The sequence below is a fragment of the Pagrus major genome, chromosome 6 (genome assembly GCF_040436345.1).
Source record: "Pagrus major chromosome 6, Pma_NU_1.0".
Taxonomy (NCBI): Eukaryota; Metazoa; Chordata; class Actinopteri; order Spariformes; family Sparidae; genus Pagrus; species Pagrus major.
The window spans coordinates 22925501-22951460 of NC_133220.1; the positions used below are offsets into that span (position 1 = coordinate 22925501).

General features: G+C 39.3%; 3 protein-coding genes across 3 annotated transcripts; 2 read left to right on the forward strand and 1 right to left on the reverse strand.

Moving 5' to 3' along the window:
* Nucleotides 1–242: 242 nt before the first annotated feature.
* Nucleotides 243–10155, forward strand: prelp (proline/arginine-rich end leucine-rich repeat protein). The gene is made up of 7 exons (XM_073468683.1): nucleotides 243–302; nucleotides 5316–5751; nucleotides 6343–6528; nucleotides 6617–6774; nucleotides 6857–7053; nucleotides 9396–9471; nucleotides 9594–10155. Exons 2-7 carry the CDS (start codon nucleotides 5320–5322, stop codon nucleotides 9682–9684), a joined length of 1140 nt encoding a protein of 379 aa, XP_073324784.1. The 5' UTR covers nucleotides 243–302; nucleotides 5316–5319; the 3' UTR covers nucleotides 9685–10155.
* Nucleotides 10156–12975: 2820 nt separating this feature from the next.
* Nucleotides 12976–15501, forward strand: il19l (interleukin 19 like). Its single transcript, XM_073468685.1, has 5 exons — nucleotides 12976–13119; nucleotides 13975–14037; nucleotides 14203–14355; nucleotides 14451–14513; nucleotides 15343–15501. The coding sequence occupies exons 1-5, from the start codon at nucleotides 12976–12978 to the stop codon at nucleotides 15433–15435; spliced, it is 516 nt and encodes a 171-aa protein (XP_073324786.1). The 3' UTR covers nucleotides 15436–15501.
* Nucleotides 15502–16869: 1368 nt separating this feature from the next.
* Nucleotides 16870–18620, reverse strand: LOC140998391 (interleukin-10-like). The gene is made up of 5 exons (XM_073468669.1): nucleotides 18507–18620; nucleotides 18261–18320; nucleotides 17972–18136; nucleotides 17198–17255; nucleotides 16870–17083 (listed from the first exon to the last, which is right to left on the reverse strand). Exons 1-5 carry the CDS (start codon nucleotides 18618–18620, stop codon nucleotides 16968–16970), a joined length of 513 nt encoding a protein of 170 aa, XP_073324770.1. The 3' UTR covers nucleotides 16870–16967.
* Between the last annotated feature and the right edge of the window lie 7340 nt (nucleotides 18621–25960).

The following is a 25960-nucleotide window of genomic DNA, read 5'->3' on the forward strand; positions in this document are numbered from 1 at the left end:
GGTCCTCCAGAAGGAATCAAGATTAAACCTCACTGGCCCTGAGCCGAGCAGAGGGGGAGAAAGAACCACTGTGACCTCCAGAGGGAAAAAAGTCAGGGAACAAACCCAACAGGCAGGCTTGTCCACCAAAGGAGCGAAGGAGGGAGGGAGGGAGGGAGGGGAGGGGAGGTTTAGGGACGGAGAGAAACAGAGGAAGAGAGAGAGAGAGAGAGAGGGAGGGGAAGGAGAAGAGTGAGAGAGGCAGAGAGGAGAAAAGACACCAAAGTTGTGACTTGACAAAAGAGGGCAGGTACCAGAGGCAGGTAAGAAACTTTATTTGTTGTTTCTGATGGGGGGGGGCTGCTTTAGATGGGACATAATCAATAAGATAAGCAAGCAGGCATGAGTGTATTTGTGTGAAGCAGAGAGCGATGAACACACAGCAGTGTGTGTGTGTGTGAGGGGGAATCCTGGCTCAGGCTCATGAGCCATGCTTGAGTGTTTCTATAGAAACGCTGCTGTGCCATAGTGTGAGTGGTACTCCGTCCTCCAGGGAGCTGCAGCAACACTGGGACTCGACTGCTTTTCTCCAGTCCTGCCTGCGCGCTCACCTTGATTGGATTTTTCCATCAGTGTGTGAGGACGGCGGCTGCTGCAGCGCAGTTAAAATATGAGGAGTGAAGCTTTAGTCACGCTTATGAAAACTTGCTCACTTTGGCTGGTGGACAGGAATCTTCTATTTTGCAGCTCATCAGGTGGATGAGTGGTGGAAGTTAGTTCAAGGCAGTGCACACACAGGGCTCTTTGCTTTAATTTATGTTACTTACTCTGCAGTGGAGTTGTAATCTAAACCATTTTGTCATCACAGATTCAGATGGGTCTTATGTTTGGATTGGTGAGGCCAAAATAAAACTGATGGGGAATATTTTAGGAAATGTGAAAAAAAATAATCTTGTTGCTCATGCATTTTTGGTGAATAACTGCATTGTAAGAGAGCTGAACTTAAAAAAAAATCCTCTGGAAAGTGTGTGAGGAATGTAAAAGGTAAACAAAAATCTATTCAGGTTGAGCTGGCTGATGATCAGGACAAGAGAACAGGCTGCTTTAAGTTCGAAGGTTTCTGATTCTCTACTCTCATTTTGCTTTAAACAGGATTATTTTAGTTCATTTACAAATGAATCACGTGTTTTAGTCATTGCACTTTCTAACTGTTTCACTGCACATCCAAACTGCCACAGATGTAGATCCAATCTGTGCACAGCCACTGCAGGACTGCCCCACCCGCATGAGGAAATGTTTTGTTAATCATGTAATACTAATGCAGAGTATCTGCTTCCAGTTTATGCACAGTATACCAAGCTATTCTAAGATTAAGTCCATCTTTACTATTATATAACTAGCCATAACTATGTTTCTGATTCATAAAGATGATGCATAACAGTCAGACGACAAAATTTGGTATGATGTCACATATATCATCTTTTGTTTTTTGGAGCTCTCTTTGTAATTGTGTTGATCTGTTCAAGATATTTCCAGATATGTGAGTCAGATTTCTGCTGTGCACGATGTGGCTTTTGTTCAGACTATTTTAGTGGTCTTACAAAACAGGGGTGATCATTTTTGGCTCAAGGAATCACAGGGCCTGTTCTGCCAAAAAAGAGAAAAGTGAATCAGAAAGAGCTCATTATCAAGGACTGAGGATTAAGTTTTTGTTTTTTTTACTCTCCTGATACACACGGACACTCTGCAAACAGCAATCTGGAGCTCTGATGTTGACTGAGGATATTAATATCTCCCCTGAAGATATATCAAGATTTTCACCTAGTACGACTGGTGTTCTCAGGGGGGGTGCAGGTCATATGTCACGACTTTCTGTGTGCTGGTGCCCCACCTCATACACCTGGTGCCCTTTTTATTTATTTTTTGCCCCTTAAACATCCTGAATCCGCCACTGCCTACCACATATCTAAAATGTAAAGATATTGAAACTGTAGTTTTCACTTGTGAAAATAGCTGCAGTTCAACATAAGTGGACATCTGTAATCATGATAAAATAATGTTATTTAAGATGTTAATCTTGAGTTATGGTCTTAATTTGAGTGAAAATACATTTTAGATTAGGAAAACTGAAATGAGGGCGAGGATCAAAATGCATTGTTGACCTTGGATACATCAGCTGAGGAAACGTTCCCACCATTAAGCACATTTATGTTGCTGTGTATGTAGCTCATATCACATAAACATCTGCTATACTGCTATAATGTGATCAAAAGCTCCAGGACGTCTGCTAAATGGACCTTGTGTGGGGTCTTTTAAAGAAGGATTCAACTAAATGCAGAGTAATTGTTGGTTTTATAGTGTAGTTCATAATGACTAGGGATACATGAATCACATTTATCTGTAAGTGAATCTCTTCAATGTATGATGAGGTGGTTTGTGACCTGCAGAGATGTCCTACAGGAATCTCTAATTGTAGTTCTCATACTGATCAGATTTACTTATTTAGGTCACAAATAACAAAGCAATGACTCAGCCCTCTCTGACTTTGAATCTTCAGTTGTTTGCCAGACCACAGGTCATGACAACAGCAGCATGAAGTAAAGCTGGTTATGGTTTTGAATGGTGAGCTGGGAGGCTCTGAGTGGCTGACAGGGAAAAGGAAGGGTAGTGCCAGGGAACACTGTCAGGGAAAAGTTTATTTTTCCAGGCGGGACAGATACTGGCTCCCAACCCCATTCCTGCCCTGTGATTCATATGTGATGTTTATCAAATTGGCCTGGAGGCTTTACCAAATCTGAGCTGGAGCGATGTGATGGAAACTAGCGGTGCATTTGTGTGGTGATTATTTACAGCAGGCTTTACTGATGAGGTACAGAAACAAATGCACACAAACAGACATCCTGAATAATCTAAAACAAACGCAAGAAGTGGATTTATCTCCACTGAAGGGTAAATAGTTGTGATGCTAAGTCAAACATCTACATCACTCTCTCTCTCTCTCTTGCTCTGTGTGTGTGTGTGTGTGTGTGTGTGTGTGTGTGTGTGTGTGTGTGTGTGTGTGTCTGTATGTGTGTGTGTTGCAGCCTCTCAGCCTGAGGACATGGAGGTCAATACATCATACACACATGAGCTCAGCCAATATAAGTTGAACACATCTGCATCTTGCATCACAAGTCGTATTTAAATAGTCATTAATTACAGTACACACTTTAAATGAACCTAAAACTGCTTCAAAATTTGACTTCCATGAGTCTGTATGCCACCAACATGCTAAATCATAACAGGTAATACCATTAAAATACATGCCAGCTTTCAACCTAACTAACTGCTATTGATTTAGCATGGTTTAGAAGATACAAATGATCTCCATCTGAGTCTCGTTGGGATTTCGTCCAGTTTCCTTTGAGTCTCTGTGGGGTCAACGAGCCTTAACCTTCCAGACCATAAGTTTTTTCCTCCACAACTCTCCCTCTGGACCACTGCTGACAATAGAGCCTTTATCCTAACTCCTTTCCTTCCCTCCCTCTCTCTCATAAGTACTAATTTCCTGTATCGGTATCTGGCCCTCCTCCTCCTCATGAATTTAATCAAATTTAACAAAAGACTGCCTGCTCTCTTGCTAGTTCTCTTTCACTTTTATTACAAAACCACAAACCACCCCCCCATCTTCCATTTGTTAAGAGTGGAATAACATATCAATTTATGTCACTTTTACACTATGACAATAACATACAGAATTTACTGATACTCTGAAAGACACTGGAAAGGTAAACCAGATTGCTCTCTTTGTGCACATACTTTACTTAAATTCAGCTCAACAGGACACTGACATCATGAAGAGCAACAACCACTTATGTAAGAGCAGCAATGGGCAGCAATAATTTATGTTTAAATAAAAGTGCAGCAAATGTTTAGGCAGCAGACTGCTTATACTACATATTGGTTTATCATTTACAGTCTCAGTGTTTTCATGGTAAAGATCAGAAAAGAAACCTGTGAAGCGAAGTGTTTTTTCGGCTAGTTCACCAAACAACACAAACACAACAATAGGTCAATGCCTCAATATAAGTTTATAGTCATGACGTACAATGTAAGAAAGGTTCGATTCTCCTGATTCTACTCTTGCAAATAATTTCAAGATAAAACCACATCAGCAAGGTACAATCAACAAACAATCAAACAAACAAGCTAACAAACTAGCACGTACAAAATGTGTGTCTGGGTGTTTCAGTAGTGCATCAAACTCCAAGTAACATATTTAGTCCAAAACACAGTATTTCATGATTAAATGGTGACAAAAATGAAAAAAAAAATGCAATCACGGTTGCTTTTTCATGCTTTTATCTGTAAAAAGACTCCTCATTTCACAGCAAGCGCCATTATCCCTCCACAGCAGAGATGCTGAGATGGCAGCCGTTTGATTGACAGCTCTTTTAAGTAGATTGGAGCTTCTATGTCCGCCCTAGAGCCTACAACAGCCAATTAGTGATTGTGTAGACCCGTGACCACTCTCTTTTCTTTCTCCTCTCTTCCCCTCTTAGCCAGTTATACACCAGCCCCTAAGATGATTGATGCACCATGTAGCCCATGATATTTTAAATCTCTATCTCTAAATCTATTTAAAAATCAATAATATATAGTCTATATCAGTTTATAAAGCCTTATGTAGTTTTATGCATTTCACTCTGAATAGAAAAACGCTTAGAAAAACAGGTGTTAAGTGTTCATTTTTTCAAATTTGAACTTTTGGACCATGTAAAACTTTTTTGGGATATTAAAAATTTAGACAAGAGAACAAAAAAGAATAATTAATTGTGTTTAAACTCCTACAGATTAATGCCAGAAGCACTTGCAGAGCTTCTGACAGCTTGGGGAAAAAACATCATCTTATAACCTTTCGAAGTACCATGCCTGTACTCCAAAAAAGTTCAACAACAGCTTTCAATTTACTTTGTGCTGGACAGGGATAGGCGATTTGGGATCCTCTTACATACATTTCCAGGGATAAGCACTGAGCCTCTCAACACCTGCCAATCAAGGAAACAGGGTCTGTGTGCACACAAGAGTCAGCACTGCCCTAGACCTCCCACACAGGGCAAGAAATACAAAAAGTACCATGTGCATGTGTTTCTTTATTAAACTTCCTGTGAGGGAAAGATGAGCTGACCACATTGGCTACCATAAGATAAGACAATCCTTTATTGACCCCCACAGGGAGAATTCGGTCATAAATGGCTAACCAGCAGAACCAAAATGATAGCTTGTGTGATGTGGGATTGCTTCTTTCTCTCTGTTACTGTAAATACAGTAGTACATCTGATCATTTTCTGCCATAGGACCATGAAGGCTGGCGCAGGACTCGTCTCTGCATTGGCACTGTTCCTCCTGATGGGGGCAGTGTTCACCCAGAGAGTTCGGCCAAAGAAACCCACCAGGCGCCCAGCCACCACCAAGAAGCCTTCTGTCCCCAAGCCTGCTGCACCAGCACAGCCAGAGCCCGTGGAGCCAACAGACTTCCCCCCACCCATCCTGGGCCCACCCTCCATGTATCCTGACTGCCCACGAGAGTGTTTATGCTCCCCAAGCTATCCCAACTCTCTCAACTGTGAGAACCGCAACATCCGTGTGATCCCTGTCATCCCATTTAGAACCCACTACTTGTACCTGCAGAACAACTACATCTCAGAGGTGACAGCAGAGGCATTCTCCAATGCCACTGATGTCCGCTGGATCAACTTGGCTAATAATCGCATTCATCAAATAAATAAGCAGGTCAGAAAGCTTCCTTGATTAAATGAGACCAACTATGCTTCTTCATTTTTTACCTTTCTGTCTGTGTTTTAAACAGGTTATTGTGAACGCAAAAGATTCTGAAAGTTAAAAAGGTCAGCAGAAGCTCCTCTCTCCCACAGAAAACACTGCTCCTGAAACACCTCGTCAGTAATCTCACCTTTAATTCTGTCACTTTGTGACATCACACGATGTCACATAGTCACACATTTGCATAATGTGTGCCTAGGCGCTAGTTTGGCATGTAAGAATTGATTTAGCACAGCGGCTCTGTTGTTGTTGGTGGAGCTGGGTCAAGAGTGTGTGAGCTGACCAATCAGAGCAGACTGGGTATTCAGGAGGGCCTTAAAGAGACAGGACCTTAAACGCAGCATCTCTGACAGACGGAGAATACAGTGCTGCTGCACTGGACAGTATGAGGAAACTGATGTAAACATGTAAACCTATTCTAGTTGTAACCCAAAATAAAATTATGAGCCTTAATTAGAATAATATGTCTCCTTTAATACTCATGGTTGTTTATACCATAAAACCATCTCGACTGTGTTTTTTTGATATCTGTCTCTTGTGCAGGTGTTTGAGAAGATCCCAGCACTGCTGTACCTTTATGCACAAGGTAACCAGCTGAAAGAGATCCCTTCAAGTCTCCCAGCAAGCCTAGAACAGCTCCGCCTTGGCAGGAATCGCATTTCTAAGATCCCTGCTGGTGCCTTTAACAAGATGGGGAACTTGACTCTGCTTGACCTCTACAACAACCAGGTAAATCTCTGTTGAAAGTACTTAGCTTGATCATCTTACTACACTGTACTGTTTATGATTGAGCAGTGTGTGATGACTTCTCTTCCAGCTGAGTGACAGTGACTTTGGAAGGAACACATTTAAGGACCTGGCTAGCCTCATGCAGCTCAATCTGGCTCGAAACAACTTGAAAAAGATGCCTGCTGGTGTACCAAATGGCCTCATACAGCTTTTCCTGGACAGGAACAACATAGATGACATCCCAAAGCAAGTATTCTTTGCACACGTTGTCACATAGCTGATGGCCATACATGCACACACTCATCTCATCCATTGTTCTCCTGTACAGAGACTACTTCAAAGACTTCACTAAGCTGGCATTTGTGAGGCTGAACCGCAACCAACTGAGTGATAAAGGAGTTCCCAAGGCTGTGTTCAACGTATCCACCCTGCTGGACCTGCAACTGTCCCACAACCAGCTCGCTTCGGTTCCTCTTTTCAACTCTCACCTGGAGCACCTGCACCTCAACCACAACAGCATCGAGAGTAAGTTATCTCAGCAGCAATCAGAACCAGCTTAGCCTATGGTGATTAGATTCAAATGTTGGCATTGTACGTTTCTGTAAATCGCAGGAGGGTAAAATTTTTACATTTCATATGTATCATAACATCATTTCAGCAGTAGGTATCATATTATGTTCAGATTGCATGGATAATAGCTGACTTTCTCTTTGGGAGAAGAGGGGATAGTGGTGTCGAGAAACCTTGGCAAGATGGCCCCCAAGCAAGAGACCATTTGATAGCACTTCAACCAAGAAAACCTGCTTATATTAACAGCCATCAGGTCCTTCTTTGTGGCAATAAAACAGGGACAATTTCCAGCTAAAAAATTTTCTTTTCTGCACTGTAACCATGTTGTTATTGTGCCTAAATCTAGTCGGACCTTAAGTGCAGCTTTGTCACAACATCAAAATAAAAAACTGAAACATAAAATTGAATTGTTAAGTAAGGTTAACGTTAAGGCGTGTACACTGCCATTGTGGATAAAATGGGTTGTAGTTAGATGAGACTTGTTTCATTCATTGTTTCTGGCGCAAATGTTGTTGGGTTAGAGCAGCTTTGGAAATCCTTCAAGCTCCAAATTTATCTTCCTAATTACAAAGCCCTTATAACTGAGTTCAGCAACATGGCTAGCCCCTTGCTTTGTTAACCTAATTTCCTCCAGTAAACAAAGTCAGTAAAAGATGTACTTGGGACTAGCCCATGCCTGATATCTACTATAAATAGCTCCCTTCAATCTGCCCCATCTTATTTTAAACAGTCTCTTCTGAAAACACTTGATCCATTGCTTTCCAAAAACTACTGGCCTATATCTCAGCTGTCTTCTACCTCCTAAATCTTAGAGAAAGTTGTTGCCAAACAGCTCACAGCTGACCTGACAGCACACAACATTTCAGATATATTCCAGCCTGGTTTTCATCTAAAGCATTCCACTGAAACAGCTCTTCCCAGAATCTCCAGTGACATAAGGACGTCTTCTGATGTGGATGAATGCTCTGTATTGGTGCTGTTGAAGCTTAGTGCAGCTTTTAATTCTGTCAATCACACCATCCTCACTAAAGGGCTTAGGCAGTGGGAGGGTGTCTCTGGGCTGGCTCTCCTCATATCTCTCAGATACACATTTTTCTGTGCTGCTTGCTCACTACAGGTCTAAAACTGCTGTGGGGTCCTTTATTAATTGCTTTGTTTGCTTTAAAGGACTCTCTTATCATTGTTACGCTGATGATATCGTACTGTTTGTACCTTTTAAGCCTGATGAGACCAGTGGCACTCCCAAGGGGTACCATATGCATTATTATAGTCAATCTTTATTTGTATAGTGCCAATTCGCAACAAAAGTATTCTCAAGACACTTTCCAGTTGGAGTAGGTCTGGACTTGATATTAACCTTGGCAGACACTTTAGGACGGTGTGTCTTTCAGTCTTTTCAGATTGGTAGTGCGACGTTACATTTCTCAGGTGGCAACAAACATGACGCCACATGAGTTCTGAAGTTAGTACATGCCTAATAATTGTGTTAATAGGCAAGCATTTGCTGACATGTTGACTATAAAACTTCAATGTCAGGGCTGTTTCTGAGTTCTTCTGCCACCTAGTGGCCAACAAATTACCAATGCAGCTTTAACCTTCTGTAATCACCTAATCACATCTTATTTATTTTGTTGATAAACTTAACTCCAAAACTTTCCTGAAACTGAGTCATTTGACACAAATTTGAGCAGTTGTGGTTAACTATTAATTGACATGTACTTGTACAAAGCTGTTGAACAAGCACATTATGTATCCTAATTTTTTTTTAAACATGTTGAAATTTACAATGATCCCAGGCTGATACACTGTTATATACTGTTTCTGCAAAATGTTGAGGATACAGGACACAGGACATAGACTGGTTCATGTTTACTTTCCTGTTCGAGCCAACAAAGTGCTTCTTCTGCAGCTTTGTTGTGTTGTTGTTGTGTTAAAGAGTTTTTGCTGACAGGAAAAGCTTTGCTTGCTTCATTCAATTACATGCATTAAATCACCATTTAGGAATTAATCCTAATGTGAGCTGTTTATCTGATCATTTCCTTTTATTGATTTCTCCTTGTTGCTTTGTCTGAAATGTATTTACCCTCATTTGTTTTATTTCTGCTGTACTGCTTGACACCATTTGTTTGCTTAACTGATTAACATCTTTTGTTATCTCTCTTGTTTCAAAGCACTTACGAATAGATGATGAGTATCACAAACAAGTAAAATAATCCTATTTAATGGGCTTTTTTAAAAAATTCTTGTTGTATCAAGGAAAACATTCGAGGACTAATGACTATGTGTTTTCATGACAGGCATCAACGGCACACTGATCTGCCCATTCAGCCTGCAGGAGGACCTGAGCGACCTCAGCCTGGTGCCCAAACTAAGGTAGGTCACATCACGTCATGTCTTGGAACTCAGCAATACAAACTCACAGAGTGGCACCTTTTGAAAGAAAGTGAATAGTCATTGTGATGGGATTAAGTTAAGTGCCCGCTCTGTTGTGTCAGGTACCTGCGTTTGGACGGCAATCACCTGAGCCCCCCAATCCCTCTGGATGTCATCATGTGCTTCAGACATCTCCGCTCCATCGTGCTGTAGGAGAACCATGCTTGAAGGCCTGTGGGCATGCACACACATACACACACACACTTAAACACACACACACACACACACACATACACACAAATAGACACAGTACAAACTGAATTTAAGGCAAAACATGCTCAGTGAAGTACAATTCAACTGTACGTGAACTCCAAATAAATGAAAAAACTGTAAAGTTATTACGAATCTACAAAGAGTGGATATACTGACATTTAGGGTTAGGTTTTTGTAGGAGTAACAGTTTATCTGTTGTTTTTTGCTTATTAAATTACAATGCAAAAGTGAGTAAAGCCTGAAAATACAGGTACATTGACAGACATGCTACAGATATGGAGGGTAGTTATGTTCACTAGCAGATGAGTACAGCTGCCACCAAGGACAACACACAGACCTGCAGTGGATGCCAGAAGAACAAGTTTAAAACATTCTGTAACTACCATGTAGTTGAGACTGTCCCGAATGTGCCTGTGATTTTCAAGGTACTCCATGTAAAAATGTCATTTTATTCTTTTTATTCTTAGTCTTCTGTATATTATTCTTCTGTATAAAGAAGCTTTGTACAAATAATGGAAAATAAAACTTTTTCTTTGATCATTTGATCATGTTTGATGTTTAATTTAAACACACTATAAGGACTTTTTAACTGGTTATCAATACAATGCTGGTGCCTCTATAAGACATAAGCAAATGAGATAATCAGCAGATGGTTGGTTATTTCTGCATAGTTATTATAGTCATTCTTAATGCCTGTCATTGGTCAGATTCAGGTTCATCCAGTCTCAATAGGTCTTTAATTACAAATATTTCTTATGGTAGAGTGCTGAGGATGAGTTCAGGAGTCTCAGAGCCTGAGGAAAGAGGATGCTCTGTAGTCTGGTGGTACAACACCAAAACAAAGTTTACTTTGTCCAAAGAAGCCACCAGAATAAAATAAAAAAAATCTTTGCAGCAGCTTTAATTGAAATTACAAATTTCTTGTATGTGCTCAACTGGTAACTCAGTGGTTATCGACATGTTCCAGTCATTTGGGGGAGTATATCGCATATGGAAAGCTGTGGAAAGACGAAATCTGGAAATGCTCAGAGGCAGCAAAGGATTAGCACTGCATTAGCAAAGACTTACTGTGGTTACAAGTAGCCACTAGAAATTACTACTGAGTTGATGTGCTTTATTAACACACAGTGGTCCCCAACCTGGGGGCCAGGACCCCCTCGGTAGTCACAGAAGAACTCACAGGAATATTGTACTATTTATTATAATGTGTCTGTGATTATCATAACTTGGTGGATGATGTGAAGATAGATATCTTAGACCAGTAGGTGTTATATTCACCTACAGTTTCCTAAAGATTCAAAGACTATCAGACTTCATTAGAAGTTTGTCCATGTGCACAAAGCTTTGTGACGACCTCTAGTGGCTAGAAACGAGCATCAAGCATTCCTGAGCTGGGAAGTGCTGTCAGCTGTGACACTGACATGTTCACCTCCTCAAGGGAAATCTGGAAATTTTGCACTTCCTTTTTTACAGTATATTGCTATAGATGCCAATGATATATCTAATATTCTTCCTTGAACATGGGTTATTCCTGTTTCCATTGGACTTTCCTGCTCTCAATTCTTTCCACTGCAAGTAATTTTTCAGCAGTAATCAAAAGTTAACTCAGCCTGACAAGCAGGTGAGCAGGTCCGGTAGGTATTTCCGATCAGGACTCGTCTGACAGGAGTGAAGTCACTTCTAGCGAGAGTGCTCCTTGAGGAAAAAGGAGTAGGGGTATGTCCTACTCTGCACTGGGGGAGGTGTAATTTCCAGGATTTTGTTGAACAGTCACACGATATTTGAGAGCAGACACAGATATCAATCAGAAGTCCATGAGAACAAAAAAATCATTGTTAAGAACAAACATCAGATGAAGATACCCCCCAAACATCAGATGAAGATATTTTAAAAGATCATTAGCCAAATGATGCAGGGACTCATTTCAAACAAGGAACAGCCAGCTGATTGAATCAAAGCTGTTGTGGAATGACGACACTCTGATCCAGAGAATGACTCATGAAATAATTAGACAGAGCATCACTGACAGTGAAGGTGTTTCTTCTCTCCGATTATTCCTTTTCCTTTTCTTCCAACCAGATATTGAGACATCCGCTGGCATTTCCTCTAATAGTTACACACTTCCTCCTCCTGTAAACTAATTTGTGTGAATGTGCAGGTACTTGTCTGTGTGTGTGTGTGTGTGTGTGTGTGTGTGTGTAAGCTGTGCAATACCTGGTGAAAAATCCCCCTCACTCCACTATAAGAGGAGACAGCATGGAGACACAGAGGCACATCTCTCCCAGGACTCTTCCTCTAAGTGACACAAACACAGGTGAGTCTGAACACAGGTGGTGATGCTCAGGGTCATGGTGGTGGGTGATGGTGCCTGAACATATTGAAGACAACTTGCCTTTATTTTTTAAACAGGATAAGACATCCAACAAGGATTATAGAATATATATGGCATTAGAATATATTGATTGTTTTTTTCATCTGTTAAGCAAGATGCCAAACATTTTCTGGTTCCAGCTTCTGAAATATGCAGATTCAGATGCTTTTATCTATTTTTTTTATATCTTTATGAATTGAGTTTTAATGGTTTGGGGTTGTTGTTTTGACAAGATATTGAATTACTAAATTATTAAATCACAAAATAATATTATTATAAAATCATGCCTATATATTTTCTTGTAGATTTATTTTCTGCTTCTGCCTATTGGGCCTTTATTTAGATAAAATATATGTTTAATAAAACTATTTTCAATATACTTTTATCATAATTTAGCATAATGTCCACTGGAGTGGACGGATGAATATTCAGTCATAGAACAATATTATTCAAATCTGGATAAAGTATTTCTAACATCTTATTATTAGTTGAAAAATGTTTATTTTTACTTTACATACATGAAATGATTTAAGTTATTCCAGAGCTTCTTGGTGCATCTTGTTAACCCTCCACCATTTTGAATTTATGATGCTATATCTCAAAACTACAATGAACAAGGAAGAATCGAATGGAAGTGTAGTGGCTGGAAGTTGGAACATGGTGCTACAACTTCAGTGGTTCAAAATGGCTTTTACAAAAAATGTCTGTCGTCTGTAGTGGATACCATGCACCAAAGAGTTAAAGAGTAAATAAACATAGATTCTTTAACTACATGATATAATTGATTGCCAGTCATTTATCTTAAGAGATTTTAACAAACAAAATGTTTCTGTTAGCTTTCCCAGACGATAACCTCAGTGATGAAGATGCTGCTCAGCCTGCTACTCCTCCTCGGCTGTCTGAGTGAACTCGTCCAGAGCCGAACTTTGCAACTGGACAGCTGCTCTGTCAATGTTCACACACATGAGCTGCGCAAATATTACTCCACAATACGATCAAATGCGGTGAGTTTAATACAGACACACTCTAAAATTTATTCACACAAAAGAAATCAACACAAATGACTTAAAATGACCTTAAAAATGACAGACACTGTTCATACAGTAGCAACAAATGCAGCATAGTATCAGTTTGTAAAAATATTTGACATAATTTGTCTACGTGGACACAAATTTTGAATTGTTTCCATGTCTGTCAGCATTACTATTTTTTGTGTCTTCACAACTTTTCCTTGAATGAATGAAACACAACATTTATGAACTGTGCTGGCATTGCACAGAATTGGCCAGGGTGGATGGTCCAGGGCTGTCACACCAGAATCTGAGGTTCCCCATCCAGTCTGTGGTTAGGTGTTGGCAACAGAAGCACTTTGGTTAAAGGAGACCCTTTATACTCTTACTCTCTTACCAAATGTATGCCTACAGCTTGTTTGGCATGTACAAATTGATTTAGCACAGCTGCTCTGTTGTTGTTAGCGTGTATGAGCTGACCAATCAAAGAAGAGAGGGAGCCTTAAGAGAGACAGGAGCTAAAACAGAGCACTTCAGACAGAGGGGGAATATGTATGACAGGGGCAGTGTGAGAAAACATGTGTTTTTTTGAGTATTAAAGCATGGAAACCTGTTCTAGGAGTAACACAAAATAAAATTCTGAACCTAAATAAGCATAATATGTCACGTTTAATACTCAAGTACCATAAAACCATTCCAAACTGTGTTTTGGATATCTGTCTCTTGTGCAGGTGTTTCACATTTCACATTTCACAAACTGCTGTGATGTTGTGTTCGTTTATTAAATCTTTAATTTGACAAAAACTTAGGAGAGATTCTTACTCGTTCTTTGTGGTGTCTGTTCTACAGATAGCAGGAGACAGTGAGGTCGGAGTGAAGCTCCTGGAAAAATCATTGATTAAAGATGTTCAGGTGAGTCTTTGCACTGTTCTTTGTGCTCTCTATCTTGTTTTTTTTAATTTTTTACATTTCTCTGCCCTAAGCGATTCATAGCTCCAGGCTTTAGAAACAGTGTATGAGTATGTAATATGAGTGTGTGGGAGCTGCTGTAGTCTGACCTCTGTGTGTCCCTGTCAGGACGGTCAGACGTGCTGCTTCATGCGTCTCGTGCTGCGTTTCTACGTTGAGAGAGTGTTCGGCAACTACGCTCCCTCTCAGCCACAGGATCAGCGCTGCTCCAGCTCTCTGGCCAACGCTTTTGTCAGCATCAGGAGGGATATACATAAATGTGTAAGTTAGCTGTTCAATGAGCTGCCTGATAAAATGTGATTCAATTAAAAAAATAGCGATGAGTCGTGTTAATAATTGTGTTTCATTCTGTTCAGCACTGCCAATGTTCAGAGGACACACAGAGGAAAGTGGACTCCCTGCATGCTGAGTTTATCAAGGTGTGTACAGACAGAGCCCTCACTGAACATTAAAATCTCTTCATGTCTCACATTCTCATAGTGGACAGCAGAGGGTGCTGGAGTCATTTAATTAATGGTTTAAAAATGATGTCTTAGTTGGTGATCACTACTTAAAGGTGCCCTGAGGAGGTTTCTTATAAACAGTTTATTTTCATCTTTAGTGTTTCTTAAAACAATAAATGGCTGTCTGGAGGTTATTATTAACAAAACCTGTCTGCCAAATAGTTTAATTTATATCCATTTATAAGAGACAAAGAACATGATATGAATGAACTAGCTCAATATAAGTGTCACTATTTGTTTTATTATTGCTATTATTATTTATTATTTTTGCATTAATTTTCCTTTGCTTTCATTCATTCCGTCATTTTTATTTAGAAATCACCTCTTAGCTTATTACTTTATTTATTTTCCTAAAGACTCGTGCTGTCTGCACGTACTGAAGCCCTGAGGGGCAAGCGAGGACATTTAAATATTTTCTTTTGGTGATTCATTTTCTAAGTCTGAACTAAATTGTTTTCTGTTTATGACTTCAGAACTGGTGTTTTGCATGGATAATCTTAGAAAGATTATTTTGTCATCTGAGGAACTATTTTTTTTTCTTTTTATGTGTGAAACCGAGTAAAAAACAAAAATCACTTGATTTCACTGTTTTTTTTTATTCACTTGGCTTCACACATGAAAAAACAATTCTCTCCCAAAAAACATTTCACGTGTTTTTTTCTCCCAGGTCATAAACAATAACAACAAGTTTCTACACATTATTTAATCACCTGCTCTCTCTTTTCTTTCTCCTTCCTACGAGCAGCTCGAAATAAACCAGGCAGCACAGAAGGCCGTAGGAGAGCTGGACACTGTGCTGGAGTGGCTGGAGGGACTCGGCCAGAAAACACTCAGATGATCAGACGGACACTGTGTAAAATCAACAAAACGATCCCAAAGTTTCCCCCGAGCTGATAAAGTAACTCCTGAGCTGACAGGAAGCAGAGAGGAGGATGGGAATTTTTCACTTCTCTTCTGCATCATTGTGCATTTCTCTATTTTGTACTTGAATTAACTTAATGTGTGTGTATGTTAACCACTAATATGTGGACTAAATGGTTTTGATGCAATATTTATAATTAATATGACATAAAGTATTTATATTTATCAAAAATAGACAGCAGTTAAGGCATTTTATGTGTGTTTAAGGTTATTATGACTACAGATATTGTTCAATTTCATCTTTTCAATTTGAACGGTGGTTTAATTTCAACTTTTTTACTTCGAATGTTCTTAATTTCAACATCAATAAAAAAAAACCTTATCTTGCCTACAAACTTTGGGTGTTTTCTTTAACGCAAACACATGATGACTGCTCATCGGTTGCAGTGGCAGGAGCATGACGGTTGGTTGAGGCTTCCTAAACTAAGTCTGAGTAACAAGAAGTCTGGCGCAATAAACACTTTTTTTGCTGATTTGACTTTACTGGATCATCTGCTTCCTCTAACACAGATCGGTGACCTAAAAAAGTCAAATAACATAAGATTCTCATGCTCTCTGGATCCTACACATAACATGACACAGTGTCACTTCCTGTCTTTGAAACTTGACATGTGGTCAGTTTTTTTTTTTTTGTTTTTTTGTTTTTTATGGTGCTACAGTTTCAGGAAATAAGTTGTTCTGCATCTTGACAAACAGGATAAGTAATACTGAACCAGTGGTGGAGGAAGTACTGACCTACTGTACTTAAGTAAAACTACATACAACAACGTAAAAGTGCACCGTTACAGTGTAAGTCCTGCATTCAATATCTTACTTAGATGCAAAGTATGGAGATATTTTCTGTAAATTGTAGTAAAAGCAGAGCAGGCAAGGAGAAGTACAGATCCTTGAGTGATGATAGTGATTAAAATTCTTTACTCAAGTAAAATGTACTCATTGGCCAGGGCTACAGTCGACACAGTGACATATGGACTGGACAGGATCTAGACACATGCCTAGGTCTTATTGCTCTTTTAGCCTGTTTATGTTTAACACTGAATATTATTTAGACCATGGTCTGGACGAAAACTCAGGCCGCAGCTCAGGTGGTTCCAGTGAGTACAGGTATATAAGTTGCTTCAGATAAAAATACTCTTTAACTCTTACTTTAATTAGTTTCTCCACTGTAGTAAACCCACTGTTAACAAATAAATACACTTAATTCTACAAAATCTATCAAAAGAGAGAAATCTAGTTTGTAAACTTGTCCTCAGGACAAAAAAGTAAACGGAAGTCTCAGAACAACAAAGACATCAGCTCAGAAAGCTCACAAAACAAAATCATCGTCTGGCAACACTCATACCACAGAAAATAACGGATTTAAATACAAAAGAGTGCAAGATGAAAGACTTTTCTGTCTTTTCTTCTTCCCTGAGATGAACAAGGTCACGGGTCAGGTCTGTCAGGTCTTCAAGCGGAGGCCACATGTGTTCCGTGCCGTTTGGAAGCCAGATATGTCTCAATGTAGTTGAACAGCAGATCCAGCTCTCCCATGGCCTTGTATAGACCTTTACTCTCCATCTGTGGACAGACACATGGCTCACTTTATTAAAACCATCAAAAATGCAAGCATGCACACATATATGCTGTAGGCCATCATGATTTCATATTTTTGCAGTTAAATCTTGGCACTCAAGATTTGTAAGTAGAGTTAAGGCTTGTGATGTCAAACGTTTTTTTGCAGGAGAAGTAATGTCTCTGTAAGAGGAAGAAGAGAAAGATGAAGTTACCACAAAGGTTTCAAACTTTTATGAGACTTACATGCCCTGAATTTACCCCCCCAGACAGCGGCCAATAAATGAAGCGATCAATCTGTCAATACATGACAAGAGTGGTGACTGATACAGGGGCAGAGTTGGTGTAAGGAACTTAGTCTGAGCACCATGTCTTCCTTTCTTTCTCTTCCCCTTTTGCAAGAACTGGATGATGCACGGTTATGCATGCTGCTGCAGTAAAGGAGACACTGACTGAGGCAACATTGTGATCTCTCCTATGAGCCATCTCTGAACTTTTCCCCGACTGTCTGACAGCCATTTGGCTCATGTCAAAAAGTGTGTAGAATCTTTCAACAGGTCTTTTGGATGAAGCCCAAACCACAGGATGCTGAACTGACTTCTACTTGCCTACAGTGTGAGCAACAGGTCGCCCCAAACGTGTCCAAATGTAACGTTTCAGTGCAGTAAGAGAAAACTATGTATCAGGAACCTCCAGGACCATTATGTTACATAACATGGAGGTCGAATTTACTTCTCTCCCTCACTTATTTACCCTGAGACGTTTTGCAGAAAGACAACAGAACCATCTCATCTCATCTCTCTGCGCACTGAGTGTGCCGGAGCCTTCTGCTGCGCGTAATCGGTGCGTACTTGCATCTTTATTCTCGTGTAGGAGTAACACGCGTTTCAGATACTCACACATGTGTGGACATCAGTCTTGAGCTGATCGAAGATCTGCTGGATGGACTGCATGTGAGGCTTTAAGTCCCTGGTGTCCTCCGTCTCATCGGCCAGGGCTGTCGGCAGCACCGTGCCCAGATAGAAGTCCAGGATGCTGTTCATGGCGTGGCAGGCGAACGGCGTCTGGAGAAGGAGAGGGAAGCATCAGCCTGGTTATACGAGTCTCCTTTAACTCTTTCAAAGTCTGCTGTTTCTTTATTTAGGGAACCATGTTTTCTTTTAATGATGAATTAAAAGTGAAACTTACTTTGAGAGATTCCTCCACGCTCTGGTCGAGAAGCGCTGTGTCCAAATTATCGTTTGCTTCCTGCAAACAGAAGGAGAAAAAAAAAAGCTTGTGTTCAGTGTGCTGTGAGGCAGACAGACACACAGTCAGCATCACCTGGAGACAGACAGGAGCTACACGGCCACATATGGGCGATGAGGATGTCTCCAAATGATGCTGCACTAACTGTCGAGGTCGGTGCAGAGTGAGTGCTGCGCTTTTACTCACGTAGAAGTCTCGGATGTGTGAGAAGTTCTCTCTGAGTTTCATCATCGGAGTAGAGACATTGCTGACAAGTGTCAAGAGGACCAGGACGCACATGAGGAGAGACCGAGGAGTCATGGCGTTGCAGGTGGACAGGCTACTGAAGTCTTCTGGAGGCAGAGAGGAGAGGTCTTCAGGGTAAAGATGTTGCTGAAGAGTAAAGTGAGCATATTTGGTCTCATGTCTTGGGTTAATTTATAGTCGAAATTTCGACAGGTGAGGGAGGAGACTGACTGGAAGAGAAATGGTTAAACATGCTTCATACATACAGGAGAATTTTTTTCCTCAATGAGATTTGGGCCCCTCCTCCCATGATGGTACTATTGATTGATGTCAAGATGTGAACTGTCAAGGAAAGAAATCTGTGATCATCATTCATATTTCTGACATACAATATGTACATTGTGTTATACATGTTACATTATTATTATTATTATTATTATTATTATTATTATTATTATTATTATTATTCAGTGGCCTTTTATTGTGGCCAGCCTAAGGCACACCTGTGCAATATCCATGCTGTCTAATCAGCATCTTGATATGCCACACCTGTGAGGTGGGATGGATTATCTCGGCAAAGGAGAAGTGCTCACTAACACAGATTTAGACAGATTTGTGAACAATATTTGTGAGAAATGGTCTTTTGTGTATATAGAAAATGTTTTAGATCTTTGAGTTCAGCTCATGAAAAATGGGAGCAAAAGCAAAAGTGTTGCGTTTATATTTTTGTTCAGTGTATTTGTTGTTTAGGTCATTAAAAACAGTAATCTAACTACTTGAATCACTTGTTGCATTGTGTATCTCACCCCCTCCCGCCATCGTGCCTTTCAGGAAAACATGTGATTAACTGTGTCTCAGTTGAAATTTAGCACAAGTCTGCAAACCATCAAAACCACCTTTCCATTTTGGACTTCATCCAAAAGCTTTTACATTGAAATAAGGCAAATATCTGACCACAACACAGAGTTCACCGATGGCTCATAGGACAGATCATACTGTATTAGTCAGTGATTCATAGACTACAGCAGGTTGTGTAAATGTGCACCAAGCAGTTCCTACAAAAGAGGCAGAGAAGTTTTTACCCTGAGCTGTGCCTCTCAGGTTGAACGACCAATCCTGACCAAGGCACTTCCACCCATTATCCATATTGCATGTATACATTTCCCTACTGGAGGATAATCACCTGAAAGAAGCAGTTTGCCGTTAAAAACCTAAATTGTACTTTCACTAAAGGTGACGACCAAGGACTGTGAAAATATCTCATCACATCTTGAAGAGAAAGATTACTGAGGGGAATTTTTGCAATATGGTTCAATTATGTTCCCACCTAGAAAATACATTGTACATGTGTGCATGCCGTTGTTTTGATGGATAGTTTTGATGAGTTAGTGGACAAACTGTGTTTGTCCACAGTTGAAGACACCTTCAGTGGGTGGAAAACCTTTGTGGTGTTCACATGAAGTTCTGTCAACAACTTTGTGATCTGTACCCATGCTCTACAGTTACTGTTGTTTGCTGTAGGCCTGCTTCTTTTCTCCATTAGAAAATAATAACGAAACCTCACACTTGTTTTAACACTGATAATGATTGTAATGTCTTAATTCGTAGAGTGAACTCTTTTTGGCATGCAATGTATCCACAGTTTACTCGTCTGCGCAAGCTATTTGTGTTTTTTATACACTTTATTGAAAAATGTTATAAATGTGCTTTCAGCTCATTATTGCTGTAATACATTTTAACAGTTTGCAAAAAGAAATGTAACAGTAATGCACAGAAATACAAGCATGAAATAGGTGCATAATATAAATTATAATGATAATTTTATCATAAATTTTAAAACATTTGCACAGTAAAACAAAGCAACAACATAAAATGAAGCCGATTGTGCAGATGAAATTTAAGAAAACCTGTGGAGGCTTATAGAAGAAATCTCACCTCAATATGCAATATGAGCAAATAAAAAAGTACAGTAATCCATAAAAACTAAGTAAGTAAACAAGTAAACACAGGATCAAAAACAGTAAAATGAAACAGTAAAAAATACATTAAAAATTTACATAAATATGTTTAAAAACAAAGTTTAAGTAGTACACATAACTTTCACTTTAAGAACATTTTCCTAAAATATATTTCTAGAAAGTTAATCATAGTACAATCATTTTAAAGTGTGCTGAAAGTTTTATTATGAAAATGGTACAAACATGATGTTAGTATATATATTTGTAGATGGTATAATTCTTTGTTAATATATTTGCAACGTACCATTGAAAAATGTGAGTATACTTAACATCTAATGTATTTTCCAGAGAGCAGGAGACAGTGAGATCGGAGTGAAACTTCTGGACAGACCATTGTTGAAGGATGCTCAGGTGAGTCTATCTGTTGTTTATACAGTGTAGTGCTCGTCATGTGCTGTCTATCCTCACCTCTGTTCCATACTCATAGTGACCATGTGTCTCTCTCAGGACGGTCAGACGTGCTGTTTCCGGTGTTTTGTGCTGCGTCTCAACATTGAGCGTTTTTAGCCACTACACCTCATCTCAGCCACAGTGCTCTCTGGCCAATGCTTTTAGGATCAGCAGAGATGAACATCAAGGCTGCATTACCAACTGGGCAAAATGGGCATCTACCCCAAAGGCCCAGACATTGAGGGTCAGAAAAGTTCCTCAGGATCATTGCATTAAGGTAGATGTGCAGGCGCTATCAGAACCCTAACAGGTTCACCCAGCAGTGATAGTTCGATATTTTCAGTGGTATTTTGAAGGCTATCCATCGGTGTTTGTAATGAGCTCAGGATTCAGTGAGTGACTAGCGCAACCCAATCCAGAATAAATGTTGGCTAAGTACATTTCTGCAAAACCACAGATAAGTTCAACCTGGACGTTACTTCATGTTGCAACTTTCCATTTGTTTAGGTTGAGTTTTCTATTTCTCTTTTGTCACAAATCTGTGCTTTTGCTCTGTAAAGGTTTAGGCTTAGGGTTAGGAAAGCATCATGGTTTGGCTTAAAATACCTGTTTTGGTCTCCACGCTGATGGATGGGGATGGTCCATCTTCCTGTGAAAAATGGCTGGTTTTGATGCCCCATAAACAAATGGAAATGTCTCCATGGCTCCTTCAAAAACAGTCGGTTTTGTCACCACTCGAACCGCTGAAAATGTTGTGGTGTGGTGTGGTGTAAATATCCAGTGGTGTCATTCATACCGGGGTCGTCTGGTTGGCAGCCTTGTTGGCTTGTAAAAATAACACCACCTTCCCCTCCACATCCTGCTAGGACAGGTGGCTAATAACTGTATAATGTGAACGTGATATGCCACATTTGGTACAAATGTCAGCCTCAGATGTATCTGTGGTTTGCAGAAACATTAACTGCTAACATAATATCCTGGCCACTGGGCTGACTAGTGATGCCTCAGTGTTACTACTGCTAAAAACTCAGGAGGGGTTTTGTTTCAGCACCAGTCAGATTTTTTGAATGATATGGCCTATAGATCCATATCACGTTTCAGATGTCATGAATGGCTTTTTATGGTCTAATTTATTCATTTGTTGTGCACTGTGACTACAGTGTGTGTTGTATATATGTATAAATCAAATAGTTGAATATTAATAATCTATGTTTTAATTTAAAACATGCACTATATTACATTAATAGGTGTTTGAATGTATGCACAACTGACTACATGTCATTCTCGCAACGGACTCCAGAGGGTGCTATGTAGTAAACCCTGGGGCAATTTAGTTTCACTTTTGTGATGATGATCTAGTTGGTTTAAAGAAGTTAACTCTCTGTAATCATTACTCTCTGTAATCCAGTGTGGATAGTAAAGTAGATTGAATAATAGATTTTTTGTTTTAAAATGAGAAATAAGCTGTTTCTGTATAAGAGCAAAAGGTTCAGCATGAGTTTTGGGACATAATCTTCTTATTATTTAGAATTTTAATTAAGTGTACATGTCAGGCTAGTATTGTAGTAAACTCTGTGCTTTTTGCGAAATGCAACATACAACATTGTATCATCGGCATAAAGATGGACATTGCAATTTTCATCTAAAGAATAAATACTATAGTAAATAGCAGGGGATGTAAACCCTTGTGTCTGAGCTGCGACAGACCAGGAACCAAATGAATGTAAATAAAAACCAATTAAACTGTGATTCATCATTCAAATTGCACCGAGGACCTGTGTTATTTTTAACTTTAACTGATTCAGCACTCATATTTTTGAACACCATGGGAAAATATGAGCTGTCACAATGAGAGCTGCTTACATAAGTGCGGTTAACACCATCAACGGCACTATGCGAATGGCCATATGATGCATGTGCTTACGCACTTGCACCCTAACACAAATAAAAATGGTATGGAGATTGAAGTGTTACACTTTCGGAAGCATCACACTGGAGTGTTTCATCAACTGAAGTTTTAGCCTTTTTATGGTGTCATTAATTCATTTGTTGTGTACTGTGACTGCAGTGTGTGTTGTTTATTGTCTGTAATTGATTTGGTGGCAAATGAGGTTTCACATGGGATTAATATAACTGTGTGTATACATACATATATATATATATATATATATATATATATATATATATATATATACATATATATATATGGGTGTGTGTGTGTGTGTGTGTAAATCGAATAGTTGAATATTAATAATCTATGTTTTAATTTAAAACACACACTATATTGCATTAATAGGTGTTTGAGTGTATGCACAACTGACTACATGTCATTCTCACAACGGACTCCAGAGGATGCTTTGTAGTAAACCCTGGTGGCAATTTAGTTTCACTTTTGGGACAACGATCCAGTTGGTTTAAAGAAGTTATGGATGTCTGATATCTGATTCACACATTTTGCCAGGAAATTTCTAATGAGTCAATTATATCAGGAAAAATGTCTCCAAAGAAAATGATGTAACCTGCACAAACACAGCCAGCACATGTATTAGGATGTTATTTAAAATGCAGAGGGTCCTACAATGTATTAAACTTGTCACGGATAATAAGAAAAATGTTTTTTAAAACTATTTTCAAAGAAAACTGTTGTCTGTTGCTATTTATGATGCAGCATTTTTAATATAGTAAGTTTAAGAAGATTAAAAAATTACTTTAATGCTGACTCAAATAATACTGTACTATATATTATAAACACATAGCTTTTCTTATTTCTTATGCAACATGTATTAATTTATTCATATTTATATTTTTATTCATCTATTAACATAGATTCAATGTTTATGTATTTATATCAATTAAACAGAGGAGTTTAACAAACTAAATGACTAACTTTCTAAATGAAAATAGCATTACTATATAGTAACTATATTAGTGAGATCAAGATCTTTTTCACAATACAAACTGCATATATGTAATGTCACAACAAGAAGGCTCAGAGATAGAAGCTCAAAAATAGCTTAGTCTTTTTGCTGATGGTCTCGTTTGCTGTTGCAGGTCATATATAATCATCAGAGGACTCACAAGACTGTTTTCATAAACACTTAAATGTTCCCCGTAGTCACTTTAACAAAATATTTTTACAGCATCAAAAGCCTTGGCTAATGAGTACAGCAAGAATATTGACTGCTGTGCAATATCACCCTCTGGTGGTGATCAGTGTTGTATTCGATACAGGTGAGCAAATGTTTCTAAGTCAACATCATCATCAGCAGCAGCAGCAGCATTATCGGCCATGAGGCTTATATACCCTCTACAACAGGTTCTATATTTCTTTGCGTCTGAGCTGCGACAGACCAGGAACCAAATTAACGTAAATAAAAACCAACGAAACTGTGATTCATCATTCAAATTGCACTGAGGAACTGTGTTATTTTTTACTTTCACTGATTCAGCACTCATATGTTTGAACACCATGGGAAAATATGAGCTGTCACAATGAGAGCTGCTTACATAAGTGCGGTTAACACCATCAACGGCACATATGCGAATGGCCATATGATGCATGTGCTTACGCACTTGCACCCTAATACAAATAAAAAGAGTATGGAGATTGAAGTGTTACACTTTTGGAAGCATCACACTGGAGTGTTTCATCAACTGAAAGTTTAAGCTAGTTCAACCGTACATTACTGATGATGTCCAGTTCAAACTGAAACAGAGAGTTTCACCTCCTCCTGATGAGATGTTTGGTCAGCAGAAGGACAAGGTTACTTTAGTTTTTAAGTTACAGAAATACATTCATCTAATGTTGCCTCCTCAGTTCTGTAGAAATTCTAAGATTTCCAAGGAAGTCTCTGACTATCTTTACTCATGGGTATTAAAGTTCAGATTTGCATATCTTAATTATTTATTTCCTTTCCATCATAGGAACTTTAATAGACTTAGCTCTACCGCAGATTATTCAGATCCACAGGGTGATATAGTAGGTAATATGCCAACCAGAGGACAGCTCATGTTTGCCATCATGGGTGAATTGACAGGCAGTCTTAATGATGTCATCAAGGAATTCATCTGAAATCCAGAGGGGTGTCTGTAGGTCACTCACAAGAAATAGAATACTTGAAGCAATGTGGCTTTTCCGTTCTACACATCCTCAAAATGGTCATCCGCCTACCCAGATATCAGCTGTCATACAGTTTGTCACCTAGCCTGAGTGAATCACTGTCCGCTTATTTCACATGACAACTCACACAGTATACATTTCTCATAGTTTCATTGAAGCCTTTTTAGAGAACTCTTAACTATCATTTATGTTTGCATAACAATAACCCCTCGCCATAACAGATCTCTGAGGAAAAACACAAAAAAACACAAAACACAGACATGCACAGTGAACACATGATCTGAAAGTGAAAGAGGAATGTGGTGGATGTATTTGCAAAACAGACCGATTTCCTCTAAAGGAGACTCTATGAAGACACACTATGCACACAGTGTGAAGCATAAGGTAGAGGCAATGTAAAGGCATAACTACAGTACATCAAACAGCTCATCTGGGATTCATGATAAAACAGCTGTTAGCATCCACATCAAATCTTTGTGAATTCATCATTTCAGTTCAGTGTAACCTGGTTTTCCACTGTAGTTCGTGTTCCAACAGGGGGCTGAATCAACTGGATGTGATATCAGCAGTCAGCTTTCAGGTAATGGGCTGCAGTATTGCTGACTGCAAATTCTGAAAACTGGCTTGTGACGATCAGAAAACCATTCCCACTCAGCACCTGATCACAGAGAAGATGACTTTCTGCTGACTGGTGCTCAGCAATAGACAAAGTGATTCTTGAAAGATAAGATTTGACTGATTCAGCTGACACCCCATTTTGAGGGGGCAGTGTGAGCAAAGACATGGAGGGAGAGGATTCCAGCTGGTTCCTGGTATAGCTTACTGAAGGAAACAGTTTAATCAGAAAAAGCAGGGAGAGAATTTCACTGACTTCTTGACTCTGGTTT